Genomic DNA, 25,547 nt, shown 5'->3' on the forward strand with positions numbered 1-25,547 from the left:
GGAAGCACTCATGGACTGCAGACTTTCCCAGCACCAGGTGCTAGAGGAGCTCTGGAGGTGGTGGACCCCACCAGCTATTCCAGAAGGCAGCAATGCAGGGAGTGGTATAGGAACCCTAGCGTCAGGTGCTTCTCCTGCAGGGAATGAGGTAGAAACACTGGCACTGGGAGCTCATGGATGCTGAAGTCTGGAGCTCTCCCTGCTGACTGGTGTGGTGCCAGCACTCCCATGGGAGACAGGAGAGGCTGCAAGTGGGGACTTTATGCTGGCCCAAATGAAGAAAAAATCAATGGAAGTTTTGCCATTGGCTGCAGCAAGACCATGAGCTGGCTCATCTCCTGTGTTTACTAAACTTTAGTATGAATCCATTTCGGGAGCGGTAATCTTGGCCAAACGCAGCCTCCTTGGCCAATGCTGACTTCTGAGAATGGCTGAACCTTCCCTGCCGGCAGAGCCTTCTGAGAGCTATGAATGGAGGCAGGCAGAAATGCCAATGTAGCACATCTCTCCTCTAATCCAGAATGCTCCCTTCTCCTTCTCCTGGGGTACAGCCCTGTCTGTCTAATCCCTTCCCACCCCTATTCTTGCAGGGCAACACTTTCCCTGAGTCAGAAAGACAGGTGAATGAGGGCAGAACACAGGGAATTCAGAAGCTGCCTTCTGCTAGAGGAACGGGAGGGAAGAGGGCACCAGGGAGATTACTTGCCATGTGTATTACAAAAAGAAAAGGAGTACTTGTGGCATCTTAGAGACTAACAAATTTATTTGAGCATAAGCTTTCGTGAGCTACAGCTCACTTCATCGGATGCATTTGGTGGAATGCATTTCCACCAAATGCATCCGATGAAGTGAGCTGTAGCTCACGAAAGCTTATGCTCAAATAAATTTCCACCCAAAGGCATCCGATGAAGTGAGCTGTAGCTCACGAAAGCTTATGCTCAAATAAATTTCTTAGTCTCTAAGGTGCCACAAGTACTCCTTTTATTTTTGCGAATACAGACTAACACGGCTGCTACTCTGAACCTGTCATGTGTATTACAAAAGTCTTAGCACAGGAAGAAGTGAAGAAAAAAAAATCATGCAAAAATCAGCCCCTCTCATTCCCTGAGAACCGTCTCACTAAGAATTTAGCTGCAACCCTTTTGCACCCCCCTTCGAGTTTGATTAATAAGCCATGTAATAGCTCTTCGCTTCATCTAGGTCCTTCAGAGACAGTCTGTGGACCCAAAGATAGGTACTTCATTACAATGTCACAGTCTTGCATTGGACACAGAAATTTGCAGGTGTGGGAACTGGGAATTTACTCACCAATATGCCAATCTGAGCATCCAAATGTGGGCTCAGGGCTAGAGGTGGGCCCCAGTGGAGGAGTTAGAGCCTGGACCCAAATTTCTCCAAAGCTCACAGTGGGGTGAGCTAGGAGAAGGGGTGCAACCAGAACTGAGGTTTTGGTTCAGCCCATTAGAGAGACTGAGTGGAACAGTAAACTTTTGGAGCTGGATCAGAACCTTCCCCTGCAGTCAGGGATGTTCCGATCCCCAGTTTGGGCTTGGGATTCTCCATGAAGGCTTCCATATTTAAAAACTGGACTCTCCAGAGTCTTCTGTTTGGCAGTGGGATCTAAGTGGCAAAGAGAGGTGGCACCAGAACTTCTGTGACACTGATAAAAGAAGACACTCACGGCTGGAATTTCTTCTGATCCTGGGCTGTCATATTCTTGGGGTGAGCTGTTCAGCCCCCCCAGGTACCACAGCAACTCCTCGTTCTCTTGACCCAGCATGGGGCCCCAGAGCGCGCCACACTCCAACAAGCAGTCCATGACACCCCCTCAATACCTTTGACCTCTCCGCCACCCTCCCCTTCTCCTGCTCACACTGCCACTTGCGCTGGTTCAGATTCAAAGCCAATGAAGACACAGCAGCAGCAGCCTGTTTCTCTCCTCCTCACATTCAGCTCTTCTGCCCTAGCAGTCTCTGCAGCTCCAGAGAAGAATCACTCTCCAAGAGACTTTGAAAGAGTGGCTCCTAAGGAGAACTCATTGGTCAGCACTATTCGCGCTTTTGTGGCTTCTCTCTCACTGGTCACCACTCGGGAGTATCCTTTGAAGGAGCACTGCAAAAGTGCCTTCAGCTGGAAGAGTCCAAGCGGGGCTGCAAGGGGGCAGCAGTGCCTTACAGACACGGCTGCTCAGGACAAGCAGTCACTTACATAGTCCAGCTCTCCAGGACCCCACAGTGTTAGCAGTAAATCACGGATCTAGCCTCAATTTCCGAGGCTGCTCAGGATGCTGGTATGCAGCTCACTAACACAGCCTGCTGATCAGAGAAGCAGTAACTTGTTTCTCCAGCGCCTGCCGCAGGCTCTCCTCTCCCATCTCCTTTCTGCTCTGAAAGGCAGCTTTGGTCTTTGTTAATTTTTCTCATGGACAGCGCGGGAGGGGAGATATTGAAATGACTTGCACATGCTTTAAGTTACTGGATCTGGGTAACTCTGTCGGCCAATGCCCTGCAGTAACCCAGGCTCAGTCCTGCCTCCAACAGATGTTTCCTGTAATGGAAAGTTGTTGGACAGAGCTTGCGTTGAGGGGGAGGGGAAGGGAGGAGGAGAGCACAGCTATGATGAAATCAGCAACATGAGGGGAGACTGGACTGGTCTGGAGCTCTATTACCACAAGATGCCTTTGAAAAACGGGAGCTCCTCCTTTTATTCAGGTTTCAGAGTAGCAGCCGCGTTAGTCTGTATTCGCAAACAGAAAAGGAGTACTTGTGGCACCTTAGAGACTCATGAAGCGAGCTGTAGCTCACGAAAGCTTATGCTCAAATAAATTTGTTAGTCTCTAAGGTGCCACAAGTCCTTCTTTCCTTTTATCAGTAACCAGGTCCACGTTTGCAAGGTAGGGTGAGGATTGCCTTCAAGCTCCGGCAGCTGGACTCTCTCAGAGTTTCAGGGGAGACTGGTTTAAACTTCTTCTGCAATCCACAGTGCCTGCCCCCCTCAGCACCCCATCCCCCTTAAAGTGCAGAAATGCTCAAAGGAGGACATGCACAGGAAGACTTTGGTAATATGGCACAGCTTCTGTTCAGAATGCAGGGTCACTGATGATGATGATGGTTCTGTGGGAGCTGGGCCAGAGTGTATCCAGTAAAAGACTCAAAGAACTGGGCAGAAGTACATCTAGAAAATCTCAGCTCTTACAAAGCCAGAGGATCCAGAATAGGGCTTAATTCCAGGCATAGGGACTGTGACTCACTGATGCGAGAGAGATTCCTGGGGAAGTAGGCAAGCAGCTTGCGTTTGGTTCAGTAATCTCTCTCACCCCACACACTCAAAAGTGGAATTGCTGAAGCTAGACTGGACACAGATGTGTGTGTCTCAGCATAGCCAGGAGTGAAGCAATATACCCCATCTGCCAACAACAGTGCAGGGTGACTTCTACAAACCAACACTACTATATTCAACAGTGACAGCTTGCTCTGTGATGGGGGTCTAGTGCTGCAGACAACTGCAATGTAAGGGCTTTGGTCACTGTAATGAATAGAGCTGGTTGAGAAACTACTTCCAGAATCACCTGGAACGGCAACTGATGTTTCTCTTCTCTTTGCACATCCACCTACCTCCTCTGCAAAGCAGCACATACTGATAGCAAGAGCCAGGCAGAATTGATCAAGGTAAACATTAACTCTACCACAAACACAGGGAGCTGGGGCAGAATGACACCATAGGGGTGGTGGTAAGGACAGATAAGATGTTGGGGTAAAGGGTGGATTTCACATGGAGAAACATCTCTGGCTTTGGCTGTTCAAACAGACACAAATACTCTGGCAGGAAACCCAAAGCAATCGATGTGGGAGGGAGAGGACAGGGAGGCTTGGCAAAGGATGGTCTGGGATTATACAACATAGAAAACTGAAGGAGAGCGGGAGAGACATTGAGAGGGAGCAGACACAAATCCTCTGCTCAGAGCTGCACCAAGGATGGACTTGGTCCTCGGTGTTTCACGAAGGATGTACCAGGTTTTGGGGTTGAAATGGACACCTATGACAAAAGTGGGCCAAATTCTCTGCTGGCACAAGAGGGCAAAACTGTTGTTGCCCCCATTAATACCAGCAAGGAACTTGGCCAAATACTCTGCAAAATTTGTTCCAATGTCTTTGATTTGCCAGCGTTCCCAGCCTCTTTTCGGCTTTCCCCAAATATTCTTACTGAAGGAGTCTCCTGCCAGGAGTGTACAGCCGTTTTTAAAGAGAATGGCAGGAATGCTGAGCAATTTTCAAGTAATTATTGGGGAATTTTGGTGGCAAGTAAATTTTGAATTCCCAATCACTAGATTAGGAAATGCCTGATTTCTAGGCCAGATTAACAAAAGGAGTGCTTTGCCGGTGTGGCAATACCAGTATATTACACCAGCAAAGCGATCCTAGTGTGGACACAGTTTATATGGGAAAAACAGCTTTTGCCAGTACAGTTTATTTCTACCCCGAGCAAAACAAACCATCAGCAAAAGCATAGTTTTGCTGGTATAATTGTGTCTACATTAGGGGCTTTGGCCTGCACAGCTACACTGGTCAGAGATCACACTTCTTCACACCCAAGTAATATAGGTGTGCCAGCAAACACTTGTAGAGTAGACGTGGCCTTTGTGCTAAGATCCTCCAATGAGAGAACTGAACATATCACAATGAAATAGATGCCCAATCAAAACTAATCGATACAGGTCAAAGTTTGAATACTGAAAATTTGTAACGAATTGCTGATGAACTAGATAGAGATTAAGAATTATTTGCAGAAATTACCCCGTGAATTATTTAAAACAATGGGTTTCAGAGCAGCAGCCGTGTTAGTCTGTATCTGCAAAAAGAACAGGAGTACTTGTGGCACCTTAGAGACTAACAAATTTATTTGAGCATAAGCTTTCGGGAGCTACAGCTCACTTCATCGGATGCATTCAGTGGAAAATACAGTGGGGGGAGTTCACCTATTTTGCTTAGGTGCAAACAGCAATGCATTGTATTGACAAATTAGGCCCTGATGCTGGAGCTGACACGAGTTTGCTTCTATTATTGCATATAGTACTGCCATGAGGCATATGTTACACCAAAGCTACTGTAGATGAAACTACAGCACTTGATTGCATGCTGTATTTCAATCAGTCCTTCCCAGCAAGCAGTATACTGCCTTTGTTAGAGAGTTTGGTGTTCCATCTTGAACGTATTTGTAATTTGAACAGGATCTGGATGATGATTTTGTAGCGACCGAGAGAAAAGTACGTGCTTATCACAATCCCATCTCTGGTCTTCCGGTGTTTTGTGATGACAGGGTAGCACATGCTGCTCTGAGTGAGATGGTACTAGAAGCTGAATGTTCAATTGTGTGTGTGGATCAACAGAGGTAATAGCCCTAACTCTCCTCTGGAGCCATTGTTGGGAAAGATCCTTTGTGTGTGCACGCAGTGTTTGTGTGGACAACTGCGAACAATGCAGAGTTTCTGATGGCGCTTCATCCCACTCATTATAGTCTGTGGTTAGAGCTGCGCCCCAGACTTTGTTCTCAAAGAGAAATGGATTGAATCACGCTGCTGTGCCGTCAGAGCCTTTCAGCAGGTGTCTTACAGGAAGTTTAAATAATTCTAGAGGCATTTCAATGAGGCAGAAAAGGGTGAATTCTTGTAAATGATTTTTGTAACCAGGGTGGAACTCTCTGATGCCCTTATCATGAAGCCAATGTGCATAGCAGGTTTAGAGTGAGCTATAAGAGAAGAGGTGGAGGAACTGAGGTAGAGAAGGAGAATATTTAATGCAAATACACACCAGGAGAGAGAGAAAGCAAGCTGCAGGGGGTGAACTCTACAGAGAGATATGAGAGTGGGGGTAGGGCTGGCCCAGGGAGCCGATTAGTCGATAGAAAGCCCCTTGGATGCACCTGGGTCTTGCAGGTCCCTGGAACCAGCTCTGTTTGCTCTAACTCTTCAAGGACATCTCTTTACTCTTGCTAATTCTTTCTCACCAGTGACTGGGGAGGAATATTTGGCAATGCTGCATCCGCTCCCGGCTGTTTGGCCTCTATTTGCACAGAGATCGCAGGAGGTGATTTACAGAAGCAGCACTTGCTACATACAGCAGCTGGAAATGCTGGAGAAGCCCGACACTCTGGCACCAAACAGCCAAGAACCCTGAGGTCATGCCCCTATTTAGGGACAGTCAAGAGAGGAGGGTCACCAGAGTGATTTATAGTGGAGCAAGCAGAAGACAAGAATGGAAGTCTGGGCTGTCTACGTGTCTCCAAGGGGAATCCCATAGAGTCCTCCTTGGCTCTGACCTTGGATGTGGAACCTGAGGAATATAAACTGAATCCTCCATGCTCTGACAGAGAACAGGGCCTGTAGTCCCAAGTGGGGAAAGAAAGAAAGGAAAGAGGTGATTGTTTTTGGCAGTGAAATGTTTCCAGAATACACATATAAAATTTTCAAAACATTTACTGGGTGGGGGATTCCTGCTAGTGGCTAAGAGAGTTCCTGCTTCCCACACAGCTAGCTCTGTGCCAGAGACAGGCCCAAGCCCAAACTGTGGATATGAAAACTCACAAACTTTGGGGAAGACTGGATTGGTTCTGCAATCTGATTTCATGTCTTAGGCCCTCTTTCTAGAATGAGCTGGACCAGAACGCCAAATCCAAACACTCCAAATCCTGGAAAAGCTTGACTCTGGATTTGAAATTTGTTGTTCATGTCCATTTTTACTCTTGTAGGTGTTAGCATCTTGGCTTTCCCTTTTCACCTCCATGATTTCCCTGCACTGGGCTTCACACTAGACCATACTTCCCTAATCTCAAAAAGAAAAGGAGTACTTCTGGCACCTTGGAGACTAACAAATTTATTTGAGCATAAGCTTTCGTGAGCTACAGTTCACTTCATCGGATGCATTTGGTGGAAAACAGACTAACACGGCTGCTACTCTGTTCCCTAATCTCAGCTCCTTTACTGAGCCTCAGAAACCTTCTCCCAGTTGCCCACTCTCACCATTTTATTGCAAGTCTCAAAATATTTGGTATTTCTCTTACAGATCCAACTCCTGGAGTCATGTAACTATATGACAATCCCAGCTCTCATTTTAATATAAAATAAGATTCTAGCCCTCGAGGCTGTGGGGAAAACATAAACCCTGATATCTCAAAAACCAGGAGGCAAAGAAAAAGAATCCAACATTTATTATAGTTCAAATCCCATGATCTCTTACCCAATCTCATGATTTTGGGAGCCTGACTCATGGTTTCTGAACACTTGGGGTTGGACCATATTGCCCTGGGCCTGGTTTCTTCCTAGTGCTAAGAAATAGCTGTTCCACAGGAGGGATGGTGTCTTGACACCCCATGAACAGCTAGCTGCTGTTCTCCTCCAGGAGAAGGGGATTGGAAGAATTATTCCACACAGCACAACGGCTCGACCAAACACACCCTATTTTAAAAACAGCAGTGAAGTGATTTCGTACATCTACCACAATGCCCATAACACAGCCTTCTTCCCCATACGTAATAGCAACATGAGCTGATAAGCTATTGGGTCCCACAGCAGGTAAACTCACACAAGGGAGTGATCTCAACCATAACCAAATATCAGGGATGTGTGGGTTTGATATGAGGAGGGGAAGTGAGGGACAGAATTGTATCCATTTGCCTGGACATGAGGTTCCTTCTAAGCTGCCAACATATAGCAATGCTGTTTAAGGGGGGGATTTTATTAGTGATATTTCTACACTGGCAGAGTGTTTTTGCCAGTATAGCTTATCGCTCAGGAATCTGATACAAGCTATACTAGCAAAAACACTTTTTTGCCAGTCTAAATTGCATTTACACTGGGAGGGTTTGTAGCTAGAGCTATACTGGCAAACTTTTTCTAGGGCAAAGCAGGCCTGAGAAAAGCTCTATCACCTTAAGAGTCACTGGACAGGAGGAGAGGACACACCAGACCCCTTCTCTCACAACAAAAGACCTGTGCTAATACAGACAGACAACTCTCTTAGTAAACAGAGCTACCTGGTGACTCACTGCTGATCTCAGTCACTGCATGCCCCCACCTCACTGTCTTAAAACTGATGAGCAGACACAGAGCACTTAAGCCCAGAAGAGGGACACTCAAAGTGCAGCCTGAGGGCTAAACGTTCACTGCAGGGGTCTGCATGTGCTTAGTAATGGACTTCTAATCAATCAGGCTAATAATCCTGACAAGCCAGGACCCAAGTCTGCTACTCCTCACCAATGGCTCTGGAAATGCCTTGGGCAGCTTTCCCTTTTCACGGCTGTTGAACTCAACCAGCCAGCCAATAAATCCATGCTCCTCAACCTAGGAGATATGGGCACAGGTGCAGGGCTGCATGTGTTCACTCTGGATCAGAAATGGGTCTATATGATTCAGCTGCAGCCCACATTCTCACAGCAGGTTTTCTAAAGCTGGGAAGCTCTTTGGAACAGAGCACTGGCTCGTGAGTTCAGACTCGGTCAGGAGATCCGTTAGCCCCTTTATGACCAGGGTTGCTGGGAGCTGTAGTCTCCAGACAAAGCAGTTGACTAAGTGTCACAAGACTGGCTTCTGGATATTATATAGAGGATTGCTGGTGGCTCAACCTTCGGGAGATGAGAGTTGAGATAACTCTCACTATGGGTACCAGGCTGGAGGCATAGGAGATATCTAAGAAAAGTCACTGAAGGAGAATGGCATGTCCTCTCCTGCACCCTGCTTGCTGAAAGCTGGAAGGGCCTCTGTTGGCTATTGAGAGTTCCCTGTGGAAATCTCCTTCAGGTACTTAGCTGGCCCTTAGGAAAGGGACCTGAATTGGTACTGTATTTTAACGCTCAGACTGGGCACCTGCCCGTCAGCCTCCACCCCTGATTTACAGGACATAGAAGGAGAAGGGCTAAAACAGATGGAAGATCTTTCACTACTGGGGAAGAAGGGCCTACTCTTCTATTGGTTCTGTACTTTGAACTTCACAAACTATAAATTCTCCCCCGCCCCAGCTGATATGGTCTTGATGCAAATCTCACATGCATCTCTTGGAAAGCATGGGTGGTACCAGAGAACACACTAGGAGGCAAAGGAAGGGCGAGTTCTAAAGCAAATATTCACAGCTGGAGGTTGCTATCGTTCTGGAAGAAGAAAAGAGAAAATGGAACGTGGCAGGGAGCAACTTCTACCGGAGAAGCAGGGACAGGTCAAAGTGGTGTTAAGGGGAGGGGAGATAACATAACAGGCCAGACAGAAACAAGAAAACCAGTTAAAAGCAGCAGGAATAGGGCTGGTGCCTCCACAGCCAAAACCAGTGTAGTAATACAAAGCTGACAGGCAGGGAAGAGCTACACTCCTAGGGTGCATGAGGCTCCGTAAGTGAGGGTGAGAGTGAGTCTGCGTGCAGTGTAGGTGTACCTGTGTTTCACGTGTACAGGTTTAAAGACATGCCCTAGAGCTGATTAAACTACAAGACTACACCAAAGGCAAGTTCTCTAGACGCTCCCTGGAGATGGACTCTAATGTATGGGTCTGTCCCTGGAGGTGCGGGGAAGGGAAAGTGTCTGGTTATCCCAGTGCCGGAGATCCTGGCAAGACATGTGGGAGGGACTGGCCCAACACAATGCAAAGCAGTAGCAAATTACTGACAACTGTTATGCTATCACTAGCGCTGATTCCCTTCCTGGAGCTCAGGTGGCCCATCCCCATTTCCACATTGCTGCTTTCATCTGGCCACAATGGCTTTGTGGACTAGAACAAAAAAAAGAAAAAAAAAACCACGCAGAACGCAGCCAGTGCTTACTCTCCGGATGTGCTGTCTCTCATGCTGAAAATACATGGAGGAAAAACAAGAGAACAGAAAGATAAGATAGAGCAGACACAAAACCACAAGAGAACCATAGAAGCAGATCACACCAAAGCATCATGCAGCAGGGGATGGCTCCCAGCAGTCACAGAAACAAGCAGCTCTTGTATAAAACACAATGCCATCTTCAGCTATGGTTACTGACTTCTTTACGTGCTTCTTTATGCCACTTCTCCACGCTCCTTCTGTCTGCGCTCTGTGTTTCTGAGCATCCCCACCTTTCTGTTCATGTCAGTCTGCTCTCCATACTTCTGATCACCTCTCTGCCGTTTCTTACTGTCTGCAATCCACGTTTCCTCCAACCCAGTTTGTCTTTCTCTACATTTCTGACCACTTGCTAACATCATCTGTCTACACTGCTTCCATCTGCGTCCAAAGCCAGATGTTCTCCTATCCTTGCTTCTGTCCCTCTCCTTGCCTGTCTGTGCATACTGGATCCACACTAACTCCCACTGGAGTCAAAGAGATGGTCATTGACTTCAACAGGAAGAGGTCTATTGTTTTCTGCCCATGCTGCCATCTTCACCCCATCTATCCTTATTAAACACTTTCTCCTCCTAACAAGGTCTGTCTTTTTCTACACCCTATCTCTCATGAGAAAAATTCCTGTTTCAAACCAAAACTCATTTAAGAACTAAACTAGTCAGCAAAGAGATTTGATTTTAGAGATATGGAGGATTTAAAAAGAAATAAATAATGGTGACAACTGGAAGTGGTGGCCAGGCAGACGTGCAAAGTGAGTGAGTGAGTGAAGGAAGGACCGTGTCTGGAAAAGTTTGGTGTCTTTCTAGCTGTGCAATGAGAGAAGAGCAAATTCCTGCCTCAGCCACTTAGACTCCAGAGCAGATAGGCAGTATGTATTGGAGGGTGGGAGCTGTGGATAAAGGATACTTTGGTGCAACATGATAAAATGTGTGTCTGTGATTTCCATGATTCAGCGCTCACAAAAAATGCAAGCGTTGTACGATTGTGATGTGTACACAGCTCAACAGATAGTGGAATCGGCCAGACATGGGATCCATTTCTAGGGTATCTCCTTGTTACAACCTCTCTGGGGTCTAGGCTCCCAGGTTAAGAGGGATCTAATGCTTTGCTTTCTCCAGCAGTCAGGTTCCCATGTGTGCTGGCTCCAAATTCATCTTACTCTAGACTAGGTGATCATGGACATTAGAGGTCTGTATCAGAGCCTCACAGATAGGCTGAAGGGATCCCACAATTCTCCTAGCACCCAGCAGAGATAGGTCCAGAATTAGGCCAGAGGATAAGATGACTTTTGAGATACTCTGGGAGGGGAGAGGGAAGGAGAAATGAGAAATCCTGGTATGCTCACTCACCTCTAGATATTTTTGGCTTTACTCATAGGTTTGTTTTTTTGTTTGTTTTTAAACTTTACTCTGCCTTGCCAAGAGCCTATACAGAAGTTGGTCATAGTTCTCTGAAACCTGTTGGGAATTCTGTAGCCAGGAGAGCCTGAACCTTGGGAAGCATGAAGCCAAACAAGCCTGGACTAATCACTGCTAAGTTAGCATGTAGTCTACATCAGATGACTGGGGAACTCTTAATGAAGGAGCTTATGGGTCCAGTTCAACAAAGCATAGACTCCACATGTTAAATCCATCCTTCTTCAAAAAACCACTTAAGCATGTGCTTAACTTTAAGCATGTGTCCAAAGTTAAGCACATGTTTTAAGTGCTTTACTGAACAGGTATTGATTGCTGAATAGAGGGCATATGTCCAGATATTTAGCAGTATTTAGGTACTAACTCCCATTGATTTCAGTTGCCTAAATACTTTTAAAAATCTAGGCCATACTCCATACCCGTAGAAAAACCCAAGGTCAGTCTCAATGAAGAGCCGCAACTGTTGAGAGTCTGACTGTGGAGAACCAGTAGAAACTGCCCTTTCCCAGAAAAGCTGATGATGCAACAGTGGTTCTGCACTGCCACTGTCTTCCTAGCTAATACCAGGGACACAGCAAACTCAGTTTGATGGACTGAGATACAAGATACTGAGTGTTACACTGACTTCTGTTAATAACACTCTAAGACATATCACTGGGACCTCCTGCCCAGTGATTCACTCCTGCCAAAAACTGCTTTGAACACTCCTGAAACTATGTACTTTTAGCAAGTGTGCTGCCCGTAAAAAAGGCCATAGACCCAACTCTGGAGTTCCAGGGCCAGATTTTTAAAAGTGCTCAGCCCCCAATAGCTGCTGCTGTCTGTCTGGTTGCTGAGCACTCCACTTAGGTGTCTAGAGGGGAGCTGAGCTCCTTTAAAAATCTGGCTCTGAAATCTCTTTATCCTAAGAAAAGTTATAGTAAACAAAGCATCCCAGCCATGTGCTTTCCCCATGACGTGCAGAGACCACCTTGGGGTCTGAGGAGAGTTCAATCTCCATGTTTTATTCAGTCCTTGGCCTCTCTGCTGAGCTTCCAACAGAGCCCCACTTTCGTGACAATTACTGAGGACTTCTTTCTGATGGGGCAGCCACCTGTTCCTGGAGACTCACCAAACTAGGGCAGCTGAGCATCTGCCACATAAGTCACAACTTTCAGTGGTACTGACCTGGAATAGTGACCTAGAAGGGAAAGGCTCCATTCCCCATGATCAGTCCCTGGAACATGCCAGGCCCTTCTAAAACGGTGCACTTTTCCCTCCCGATAGTCACCAAAAAATGCTCTCACCTAGGCCCAATTTCAGGAAAAGTTGTATGCGTAGTAATTGCTGGAAAGGCACTGTTCTTCTGATGAGGTGTTAAATGAAAGATGCTAATTTAACACCTCATTTGCATAGCCACTGTGCGGCTGGTATCTACTATCAGACCATGGGGGAGGATGGCGTTCATCTGTGAAAGCCAAGCTGCCGCTATTTGCTTGTGGAAAACCTGAAAACTGACAGCTTTGTGCGTCCGAACGCTGCCACTCGTGATCTCAAAGGGGAAAAAGAAAAAAAAAAAAAATCAGATCAAGGCAGAAATGAAAGACTGTTTATGTTCCTCAAGCTCTGTGGGCAGGTGATTCCTCTCCTGCCCTCCCACCCACTCCAAAAGGCGTGAACATTTTCATATATTTGTGGCTCTGTTTGGTGCTATATAAAGCCAAACTCTATTCTATTCCAAGGAGATCCAATGAGAGACAGGATCGGGAGATCATGACTATGTACGTGCAGCAGGAAGCCAGTGACTAAGAGACCACATCATCTGCTCCCATTCTTGGAGTCTCCTCTCTCTGATATCCCTCCCTTAAGAAGCCAATCCCCTCTTGCCAGCGCTAAACCATTCCCCACCCCACCTTTCCTAAAATGATCAACATGCCCCAGTGCCATTGCAAAGCCCCTTTTAACCCAGCCCGCCTTCCCTCCCCCCCCCCATGTACCAAGGGACAAGAGAAACTGGAGTACTTACATTATACCAACTCTGGCTTTTCTGTAAGGACAAAATAAAAGAGAAGCATTAGTTATTGCAGAGACCTTAGTATGAGAGAGAGAGAGAGAAACTAGAACCCATCTGGTATGTATAGTATAACTATTCAACAGAAAGTGGGAATAAAGACAAAAGACTTTGGTGGGTTTCAGAGTAGAGTCTAACATGTTTATTCCCAGATATCTGACTTAAGAACAAAGTATGAGGTTATAGCAGGAAGCAGCTCAGGCTCAGGCTCAGGCTCAGGCTCTCTCTCTCTCTCTCACACACACACACACAAATAATTTCTGCAGAACAGCAGCACCCATTAGCAACATTAGAGCTAATGATCACCCATCATTTCTATTACAAGCTCCATTTTCCCACAAGCCTGCTGGCTAGCTGATAAAAATGCCAGCATGTTCTGAGACCCCTTCCAAATAAACACTTGAAGAATACCAGGGTGAGCTAGGAACTTGATTCCACTTCAGTCAGTCGCAAAAGGCATCAGACAGACCCTTCGAAAGATTTGGATGTGGAAAGCAGCATGTGAAACAAAAAGAGTGAGAGAGAGAACACTACAGTAATAGAAGTGCTCAGTAGTGCTGGGCAAAACTGATGGCACATTTTTCTATGAAACTGAGTGTGAAGAGTTTCTCTGCCCCTTTGCCTGTGATTTTGCACCCTGTCACTGAGACATTTCGCACTGTTTTGGGAGGCTGGGCCATTTGTCACATTTGAACACATGGAAAAGCCAGTTCAGCTGGAAAAGTCACGCTCACCATTTTTCAACGGGAGGTGAGAGCATTTGGACTGCAAGGGGAGGGAGAGAAATATGCTCTGCATTCCGGCATGGTGCCACTAGTAATACTGCTATCGCTTAGGTGGCACTTTCCCTCCTCTTGAGACATGCCTGGAAGTATGATTATCCCCATTTTATAGATGTGGAAATGAGACATAGACATGAGGCAGTCTGGTCTAGGGGACTACAAAAGGAGCTTGGATTCAAAGCCCTGGACCCTATTGTAATCCTCTCTTTGAACCAGACTTGCTCCCTGACCGTGGGCAAGTCACTTCACTTCTCCAGACTCCAATGTTCCCACCTGTAAGAGCAGGCAATGATATTTATTATCTACCTCCAGGACACTGGGAAGCATAATGCTACTGTGGACTCAATCAGCAAACTCTCCTTCATGCAAGTAGATCTTACTCAAATGAGCAGTCCTGCTGACTGTGCTGGGGCTTCTCATGAAACTAAGGATGTACAGGGGTTGAGCCTGTTTGTAAATGTAAAGTATTACTAAGGTCAGACAGTACCATAGAACTGAGGGGGTGCTGGCTTCCAGCACTGGACACTATTGACTAGACCACGCTGCCTCTCGACACCTCCACACACCCTGATCACTTCACGTTGTTTGCAAAAATGCTACATTTCTACTCATGTGACAACAAGCTATTTTTAAAAATCTTTTTGCAACAAATACTTGGCCTATGTCTAGGTATTGGGAACAGGATTTTGCTACCTCCACTTAGCTTAGAAATGCTGCTGTGCTATCCACGCCATATGGATTTCAGGGCCGTTTTGAGTTCACATTGCTCAGACCAAGTAGCACTGAATGTCATCTGTCCATATCTGCCCCAGGCAAGGCAAGAACAGGCATGCATCAAATGAACATCATATTAATTTCACATTCTACAACATACGCTCGTTTTATAGGCAGAGTGTTGTGTACATAACTCTCAACCTGGAACTGGCGATGAGACCTGAATGAAATGATCAGGCCTGAATACTCCTAAATTTTGAACTCAGGAGATCAGCTTTTGAGTGAGGCTTCCCAGAATCCTTTGCATCAGCTCCTCAGTGAGTTGAAAAAGGTGTCCAGGGGAATCCAGATTGTTCCAGTTGAAAACCAGAGACAGGGATAGCAGAAGACTCACAACCCACCCCAGAAAACTGTTCAACTCCCACTCCTTCCCCCACCCCTCCACCTTGCTGCACAGGTGCAGAACTTTACAAGCACTCAGACTTCATTCATGGAGCCAACCCTACTCAAAGGCCATGTGCATCCTTGGATCCTTTTGATCCACAGCAAAAACACCATAAGAACATGCAACCATCTGTGGCCCTCACCCCCATGGAGCAGAGTTACTGAAAAACATAAAGCGACCATTTCTGAGCCGTCCCACAAATCTGGGCAAGGAAAAGTGAATCACAGTGTGGACAGGTCTTCAAGACACAGAAACAACCAACAGTTTGTGGAGGGGAAAATTCTTACTGGCTACATCTTCTGACCCATCCCCTTTCCAAGGCTGGTCTTACCCGCTGCTTTTTCTCCCGAAGGGAGTCCTCATCCAAAGGAGCAAGGAGAAACAAGAAGAAACCACTCTTGTCCACAAAAGGCACAGAGAGCAGGGCATCGTGTGGCTCAATTCTCGCTAATGATAGAGTTTGTCTATACACCCATCCATCCATAACTCATCACCATGGCATCTGGGTACCTGAGATGGAGAGGTTCTCATGCAGATTTCTTTACCCTAGCTTGCAACCCTCTGGGTACCACAAAGCACAGAAGTGCCTGAAAAGTAACCCCCCACAATCAAACCAAAAGTAAGAGGAAAATGCGGACTTTGCTTCCACTGAGGCTGCTGAAATGAGCTTGCGTGTGCCGTAGACTAAGAGCACTGCAACAGAGATTTCACTCCCCTCTGCTGCAGCAATTTTAGCAGGCCTAGTTGCTTAGAGAACTCTAGATTAAGGTGGTGTCATTTTTTCTCTAGGCGAGTTACCCTCCATCCAGTTTCTCTGGCTTTCTCCTGGATAATTATAATCCATGTTATAGTTTCTACAGGAAACTCAGTAGATGGGCACATGCTCTTGTTTCTGCATTTAGAATCATAGAATCATAGAATATCAGGGTTGGAAGGGACCCCAGAAGGTCATCTAGTCCAACCCCCTGCTCAAAGCAGGACCAAGTCCCAGTTAAATCATCCCAGCCAGGGCTTTGTCAAGCCTGACCTTAAAAACCTCTAAGGAAGGAGATTCTACCACCTCCCTAGGTAACGCATTCCAGTGTTTCACCACCCTCTTAGTGAAAAAGTTTTTCCTAATATCCAATCTAAACCTCCCCCATTGCAACTTGAGACCATTACTCCTCGTTCTGTCATCTGCTACCATTGAGAACAGTCTAGAGCCATCCTCTTTGAAACCCCCTTTCAGGTAGTTGAAAGCAGCTATCAAATCCCCCCTCATTCTTCTCTTCTGCAGACTAAACAATCCCAGCTCCCTCAGCCTCTCCTCATAAGTCATGTGCTCTAGACCCCTAATCATTTTTGTTGCCCTTCGTTGTACTCTTTCCAATTTATCCACATCCTTCCTGTAGTGTGGGGCCCAAAACTGGACACAGTACTCCAGATGAGGCCTCACCAGTGTCGAATAGAGGGGAACGATCACGTCCCTCGATCTGCTCGCTATGCCCCTACTTATACAACCCAAAATGCCATTGGCCTTCTTGGCAACAAGGGCACACTGCTGACTCATATCCAGCTTCTCGTCCACTGTCACCCCTAGGTCCTTTTCCGCAGAACTGCTGCCGAGCCATTCGGTCCCTAGTCTGTAGCGGTGCATTGGATTCTTCCATCCTAAGTGCAGGACCCTGCATTTATCCTTATTGAACCTCATTAGATTTCTTTTGGCCCAATCCTCCAATTTGTCTAGGTCCTTCTGTATCCTATCCCTCCCCTCCAGCGTATCTACCACTCCTCCCAGTTTAGTATCATCCGCAAATTTGCTGAGAGTGCAATCCACACCATCCTCCAGATCATTTATGAAGATATTGAACAAAACGGGCCCCAGGACCGACCCCTGGGGCACTCCACTTGACACCGGCTGCCAACTAGACATGGAGCCATTGATCACTACCCGTTGAGCCCGACAATCTAGCCAGCTTTCTACCCACCTTATAGTGCATTCATCCAGCCCATACTTCCTTAACTTGCTGACAAGAATGCTGTGGGAGACCGTGTCAAAAGCTTTGCTAAAGTCAAGAAACAATACATCCACTGCTTTCCCTTCATCCACAGAACCAGTAATCTCATCATAAAAGGCGATTAGATTAGTCAGGCATGACCTTCCCTTGGTGAATCCATGCTGACTGTTCCTGATCACTTTCCTCTCCTCTAAGTGCTTCAGGATTGATTCTTTGAGGACCTGCTCCATGATTTTTCCAGGGACTGAGGTGAGGCTGACCGGCCTGTAGTTCCCAGGATCCTCCTTCTTCCCTTTTTTAAAGATGGGCACTACATTAGCCTTTTTCCAGTCATCCGGGACTTCCCCCGTTCGCCACGAGTTTTCAAAGATAATGGCCAAGGGCTCTGCAATCACAGCCGCCAATTCCTTCAGCACTCTCGGATGCAATTCGTCCGGCCCCATGGACTTGTGCACGTCCAGCTTTTCTAAATAGTCCCTAACCACCTCTATCTCTACAGAGGGCTGGCCATCTCTTCCCCATTTTGTGTTGCCCAGCACAGCAGTCTGGGAGCTGACCTTGTTAGTGAAAACAGAGGCAAAAAAAGCATTGAGTACATTAGCTTTTTCCACATCCTCTGTCACTAGCTTGCCTCCCTCATTCAGTAAGGGGCCCACACTTTCCTTGGCTTTCTTCTTGTTGCCAACATACCTGAAGAAACCCTTCTTGTTACTCTTGACATCTCTTGCTAGCTGCAGCTCCAGGTGCGATTTGGCCCTCCTGATATCTTTCCTACATGCCCGAGCAATATTTTTATACTCTTCCCTGGTCATATGTCCAAGCTTCCACTTCTTGTAAGCTTCTTTTTTATGTTTAAGATCCGCTAGGATTTCACCATTAAGCCAAGCTGGTCGCCTGCCATATTTACTATTCTTTCGACTCATCGGGATGGTTTGTCCCTGTAACCTCAACAGGGATTCCTTGAAATACAGCCAGCTCTCCTGGACTCCCTTCCCTTTCATGTTAGTCCCCCAGGGGATCCTGGCCATCTGTTCCCTGAGGGAGTCAAAGTCTGCTTTCCTGAAGTCCAGGGTCCGTATCCTGCTGCTTATCTTTCTTCCCTGCGTCAGGATCCTGAACTCCACCAACTCATGGTCACTGCCTCCCAGATTCCCATCCACTTTTGCTTCCCCCACTAATTCTACCCGGTTTGTGAGCAGCAGGTCAAGAAAAGCGCTCCCCCTAGTTGGCTCCCCTAGCACTTGCACCAGGAAATTGTCCCCTACAATCTGTTTATTCAACTGTTTATTCAACAGATTCACTGCCTGTTGTATTTCCTTTAACTTTTTTCAGGTTGTAAATTCATCCTGTTATGTTTATTCCTATATTAGTGGTTCATTTTCTAGGGACTCTGTTTTACTTCTATCAAGGTTTGGTTTGATGCATGGGAATATTTTTAGGGTAAGTGGGAACTTTAGAAGCAGCAATAAGATCTTGCTGAAGTGACCTGAACCTACATCAGGTTTCCCTAAACTTCTTCCTGAGTCTCCAGTATCCTGCCATTAGTCTGCTCTCAGAACTCCTACAGAAGAACTCCAAGAGTGGAGAGATTAGAGAGAGCACAAACTGAAGGGAAATGGATTATGGGGTGTAGGAACCTAGAAGAGAGAGAGAGAATAGGAGGTATGTATGCTGGAAGAAAGGAAACTGGAGGAGGCAGACTATTGTGGCTTCGGGGAGGTTGACAGACTTCTCCTCCTCTGCACCAGAGTAACAAAGGTCAGAGAAACCTCACAATTTGACAGGTTTCAGAGTAGCAGCCATGTTAGTCTGCATCCACAAAAAGAAAAGGAGTACTTGTGGCCCCTTAGAAACTAACGAATTTATTTGAGCATAAGCTTTCGTGAGCTAGAGCTCACTTCATCAAATGCATTCAGTGGATGCATTCTCACAATTTGAAATAACCCAAGACATTTATATAAGATGAAGATTCCTGCTCACAGCCTCAGGAGCCTAAGCTTAAAACTGGTTCCTGGCTTCATCTCCAAAGCGGGTTGTGCACTGATTTTTTTACAAGGTGGGAAGGAGTCGGGATCAAGGAAAGAATCCAGAAGAATCAGCGGGTGGTTTAAAAAAGAAAGAAACAAGTTCTTACTTTGATCAGGTTAAGTCTGTCATACTGGAAAAAGAAATTGTCACAATTAGAACTGAAAGGAGAAAAAGAAATAAATAATATCTATCATAAATGGTGGAAATAATCACACACAAGACTGAGGAGAGCTTCCACTGACCCACAGGACACAGTACTACATAGGCACAGAGGGGCAGATGCCGGGGTATCACAGCAAACAGTTACTCATCTTCGGCAGCCAGATAACACTTCTCATGGCGCCTTGACGAGGGAGGGGATGGAGCTCTTTAACGAGTCTTTTCTTTATATCCTGCTACATCTCTCCAATGTAGCATTGTTTAACAAGTGCTTGCTTGGATTAGCGACCATACTGTGTGTAATGGCAGCTCTGCCTAGGGGGATTAAAGGGAATACTATGGGTAGGAGCTAACAGATCATTCAGTTTCTGTGTGAATTTCAGATTGTTGGCTAGTACAACAGGGCTGGTCCTACTCCCCATGGAGTCAATGGAGGTCTTGCCATTGATTTTAATGGGAGCAGGATCATACTTTGCTCTTCTATAGTGCTGCTGCCAGAGGACTCCAAAGCACTTCACGTATTGTAAATAATTCAGCTCCACAATACCTTCCAGGAGGCATGGAAGCACCATGATCCACATTTTACAACTGGAGAAACTGAGGAACAGAGAGGTGAAATGACCTGCTAAGGTTACAAAATGAGTTAGCGGCAGAGCTGGGAATAAAACCCTGAAGACCTGACTCTCAGTCTAACCACTAGGTACCTTTCCCTTTTAACACTACCCAGTTACCAACTATTGAATTTCCATTACCAGGCTGAAGCTTCAGAGACTAAGAGTATGTGAGATTCCCAGCTCAGGAGACATATTCGTTGGAGACAGACACTAAACGCAGAATGTAGCTACAACAGCACAAACAGTATGGTGTGTGTGTGGGGGGGGGGGGACTAGCTGCCCCAACTACGTGCCTGCCAAAAACCCTAGACACATCCTCAGGTCAGCTAGCCCACCCCTCAGCTTTTGCTGCCCCACAGCTATCCTCTGTTTTGAATGCACTAGCTCGATGAGAGCTAGCGTGAGTGTCTCCATAAGCAGGGGGTCACACCCCCATCCCCCAGTGCAGACATACCCTATATCTCAAGGACCTGTTAGTTTTAACCAGTGATTCTCCAGAGGGCTCAAAAGGCTATGTCATACATGGAAAGTTATGGAATGGGCTTCAACACGCCACCCAGGTCCACGATAGCTAGAACCTAATGACCTTCAGGACACATTGTAAAGCTCTTCCTTCCTATAAAACCTAATAAATAAATAATATTTTTTGTATGATTGTAAACACCTAGGAGCTGTCGTCATGGACCAGGACCCCATGGTGCAAGGCACTTTACAAACTATATTGACAGTATAGATCTATTTTATCCTTACCATTCAGACTCAGCACTAGGGGGTGAGTGGGATTAACACTCTGAGTGGGGTCACCCCTTTTTATAGGGAAGAGGAAAAAAAATTTAAAAAAACCTGTTTATGCTTTAACAGCAAAGCAATAGCTTCTATCCCTTGTGTGGTGAGTATACCAGCTGGCTGGCAACCTAAGGCTGAGGTGGAGGAAAGTGTTTGCTTGCTGCACTGGTGGATTGTCTGAGTTTCACCTGTTAGCAGTGGATGGGGAAGAAAAGAAACTTCCTGAAAAGCATTATTACAAGCCTGTTCAAATGATTCAAAATGACAAGTGAAGTGGCTCCCTCTGATGGCGGAACTGTGTCATGACAACTAACATGAAACGGAAACATTTCTCCAGTACTGTACAACAGTTAGCAACTGTATAAACACAGTGTCAAATTCATGGGCTCAAGCCTTTTCCCCACCCTCACCAATCTGAGCTGCTTTGCATAAGAAAACGGCATATTTTTCTGCTTGCAAAACAAAAAGCTGAAATAAAACAGTAAGAGGTTGAGAGATGAAATACAAATTTCTTCATCCTGCATGTCTCTGTGTGTTCCCATACATTGCTGTCTTCCACGATCCCTGCCCTGGACTGACATCCTCATCTGAGCTGAGAGAGAAATTTAGTCCACTACTTTCATTAGCCCTGGGCTTCTTCTCCTCATTAACCCTGATCCACAACCAAACTCTCCTGAGGTCAGAAGGGGTTTCACGCTTCGTAATCAACTCCACCAGCTCCATCTCAGCACAGCTAGCTTGTAAAGGCAGAGATGGACACAAACTGCATGAGGTACTGGGACATGCCTGTCTGTCTATTGGGGAATGTGCTCAGAACTCCTTTGTACCATCTATTCACCATCCCCATTTCAGAACTCATCTCAGGTTTATTGCATTGTTGTTCTCTCTAATATCGTTTAGAATATTTAGTTCTCATGAAAGCAAGAGTCAGACAGGAAGTGGATTAAGCTGGCACCTTGGTGAGTGTTTTGCACATACATCTATGCCAATGCATCTCCAACCTGACCTGTCTATCAGGAGTTCCACCTGCCATTCCAGTGGAGAACTTACACAGTGCTCTCCCAATGCACCTCCACCCTGACCTGCCATTCCAGTGGTGGCCAATGATCCCCTTTCAGACATATCCCAGCACCACCTATCCCACCCAACAGCTCTGCTAATGCTCCTCCCTTTGCAGACCCAGCAGAGCTCTCTGCTATTCTGTCTGGGGTTCCCCGCAGGATTCTTTTCAATCCACCTCAATCCTGATTTGCAGCATCATGTTACACAGGCAACATCTCCTGAGCCTAGACCAACAATAATGCAAGGCTGAGCCAAATTTTGTGATGTGAACCAATGGGGGACTAAGATAGGACCACCAGTTTCCATGTCCACTGGGAACTAACCCAGCATTTGAAGCCAAGGTCTCCCCTGGGGAAAGACCAGAATTTTGGGACACTAAGACATGCACTCTGTTTCACTTTTGTGCTTTATCCCTTAATCATCCCATCACCTGTTTTATTTTTTTATTATCTCCAGGCAATTTAGCTGTTGCTCAGATTTGCAAAAATTCAAACCCAAATACCCCTCCCCTCTGGGAGTTGGTTTCTTACCCTGATGAGAGACATTTTCCATTCAGACCTTTCAGAGTGAGCCCATGAATTCTCAGGGTTCCTTAGGAAGTAGGTCTATTCTAAGGGGTACAGCTGTATTCTTTTGACGTCACTGATCTTCAATATTCAATTCACACAGAAAAACACTCTGAGTCCAGCCTGATTGTGATCAATTGTCATGAATCCCCCACCTCAGAAAGGGCAAGTGCCCAGTCATAAAAGTAGTGGAGAAATAAGAGACGAACCAGCAGGTCTCAAACTTCTAAAAAGTTATGAAGTGGGCAGAGGAGAAAGATGGTGCTATGGAGCTACATTACACATCACAGCCTGGACGTCTCATTCTGCAAACTGAAAACGAGTCAATGTAAGGTTGAAGAAAAGCAAATAGCAAAATAAACAAACTACAGGATCAAACAGAAGTAAAATAAAGGAGTGTAATGAATGGGCCAGTTCTCATGCCATGTGAATGAATATTAATGAAATCCCAGTGACTTCAAGCGAACCCAGCCTCACAGCTACAGGTGTTGGGGTGATTGGCCGCTAACATTCCCGCAGAAGCACTGGGAGAATGTCCCATTCTGGGGAGCATTTCCCACTACCTCAGGGAAGATTTCTGAGTGTTAAGACAATTCTATGGTGGAGAATGGGGGAGAAGAAAGAAAGCTTACTTTAGAGAGGCGCTTGTGTGACTAAATCAGAAAGAGAGCATGCAGGAGGGAAGAGAGAGAAATTAAAAAAAACAAAACAAAACACGATTCACAAAACAATGGGAGGAAAACCCAGAAACGCAACAGGAAACATTATCTCCTTCCTTTTCCTGGTTCAAAGGGGCCTTAAATAAATATTATGCTGTCGTAGCAAGTGGGCTGGCAGATCAGGAGACCAAAGTTCTCTAGCACAGCACAGGCAGTGGTGATGCAAGCTTCCCCTTCACTGCCCCTTACAAATGGGACACACTTCATCTGATGGGACCTCCTCTTGGGCAAAAAAGGAGTTCAGTCTTCATGGACTAGTGAATTTGGGGCTTCTCTGCTGGGACTGACAAGGAAAGTGGCAAGGATAATGGTTTGCAGGGAGAGGGGGGTATTCTGTGTGACACAGACAATTATCCAATGATGAACCGGGCTGAGAATCCACCAGCTCATTTCATACAAGCCAGAACGGTACGGATGTGCTGTCGCTGGTGATGTTCTGATGGCATTCAAGGCAAAATGTTTCACCTCATTAATTTTGAAAAGCCACAAACACTTTGAGCATTGAGCTTTCTTTTGACAAACCCTAGGGCTGGCATCAAAGCTCCTGTTCTGTTCACACATGCCTGGGAATCTGTATGTCATAAGGCACCGCTGACCACCTTTAACAAAATCAGCAGGGTGGACAGGCCCATCCCAAATCTCCTTGCATGCCCTCGCCGAGCAATTTTCCCTGTCACTCTGTCCATACAGTGAGGCTCACGCTGCAATTGGTTCCAGTAAGGTCACGAAAATGATAAAGCCAGCCTCCTTCTGGATTGAGGGTACCTGCACTATGAGGGGAAGCAAAGGGCTTTTTACACAGCTCCTTCGGCTTGATGGTGTCAGGACACACCGTGGGCAGGGGGTAGCTATGAAAAGGCCATCTATCTTCTTCTTTCCTTCCTTCCTTCCTTCCTTCCTTCCTGCCATATCCTTTTCCTTAGGAAAAGGAGCCAGTCAGTGCAATCCAGCCATCAAGAAGATGCAAAGCGGTCGCTGGGGAACCCTGGTAACAATAAGCAAAATCCACCCCGCTCCCAGTTTGGATGGGATCCACTGGTTGTGGGTAATCCCGCAGCCAAGGAAGCCTGGGGTTCTGGGTGGACGAGCGCCCCCGAATCCATTTATGATTTTAAATGGGACTGAAGTGCCCAGGACCTGTGCCAGCTCTCTGTGCAGCGTGCACTTCACCCTCAGCGAACCAGAAGCTTTTCAGAGCCCTTTCTGGAGCCTTCCTCCTCAGTTTGTGCCATAGAAACTCGTGGTGAACAGCTGAAAAAGGAGGTTCATTACAGCTGGCTTTCGAGGTCCCGCCAAGAACAGTGCAGGCTCCCATGGAAAGGGGACACTGGTTCCAAAGCTTCAGCCCATAGAAGCCATTACAGAGCTGCAGTGTGGGCACACTTGCTAGAGCAACCGGTGTCTCGTGGTCTGAGCTTAGTGGAGGGGAATCAAGGGTGTATTTGGCACATGCTCAGCTCTGTCCTAACCAGTCAAGTGCCCCTGTAGCCAATGGGCATCTCAGCGAAGGTTCTTGGGTAACAATGAGGGAAGGAGAGATGTGCAGAGAAGAAAGGCACAGAACAAAGAATAAGTACAACACTCGAGTGTATATGGGGTGTGAGGGGGTGATCCTCGGGTCGCATTCCTCACCTTGGAGTTCTTGGCTCCACTGCGGCCTGACTGAGCGGAATAGCTGCGCTGCACACACTGCTCCGGAGTGGAAGGGGATTTGTCTGAAGAGTGGTCTGAGCCTTTCTCCACCATGGCGTCTCCTTGGGAGTCCTGTGGGGTCGGGGACCGGGAACGTTTGCGCAGGATGGGGGAGCAGGCAGGCGTGCTGCGGTTCGAGTTACTGGCCGTGCTGGGTGGAGAAAGAGCACAGTCAATAACCATATGTCAAGAGGAGTTGAAGCAAAGAACAGCTATATTATCCACAGCATGTATAGGTTGGGACAAGGGTAGGTAGTGCCATGCAGCTTCTCTGTATGCGCTCTGGCCAAACTTTCCACACTTGGTTTCCTGAATCTAGACACCTAAAGCCAACTTTAAGACTTGTCTACATAGGAAACATACCATTATAAGCTAAAGTGTGACTATAAACCAATACAGTTATAGCTGTAACATCCTGTGTGGACACACTTATTCTAGTATAAGGCGGCCTTTTTTGTTTGGTTTAGCTTAGGTCATTCGGGAAGGGGTTTAAGCTAAACTGAAAAAGCCACCCTAATTCCAGAACAAAAGTATCTACCCTGAGGGTTCATACCAGTATAACTACAGCTGTACACCTATACTGGTATAATGCAAAACTTTCCTTATAGACAAGCACTTAGGCTCCCAAGCAAATGGTCTGATTTTCAAAAGATGCTGAGCACTCACAGTT

At 46.4% G+C, this 25,547-nt stretch overlaps 1 protein-coding gene across 1 annotated transcript in view; it reads right to left on the reverse strand.

Annotated features, from left to right (window-relative positions):
- The window catches only part of GRAMD1B (GRAM domain containing 1B), a 281,545-nt gene that overhangs the window by 22,280 nt on the left and 233,718 nt on the right, over positions 1-25,547 (reverse strand). The window contains 2 exon segments of the mRNA XM_043500797.1: positions 13,269-13,289; positions 24,818-25,028. Of these exon segments, the coding sequence (XP_043356732.1) occupies positions 13,269-13,289; positions 24,818-25,028 (232 nt within the window).

This window comes from Dermochelys coriacea, chromosome 22 (genome assembly GCF_009764565.3).
Source record: "Dermochelys coriacea isolate rDerCor1 chromosome 22, rDerCor1.pri.v4, whole genome shotgun sequence".
Lineage (NCBI taxonomy): Eukaryota > Metazoa > Chordata > Testudines > Dermochelyidae > Dermochelys > Dermochelys coriacea.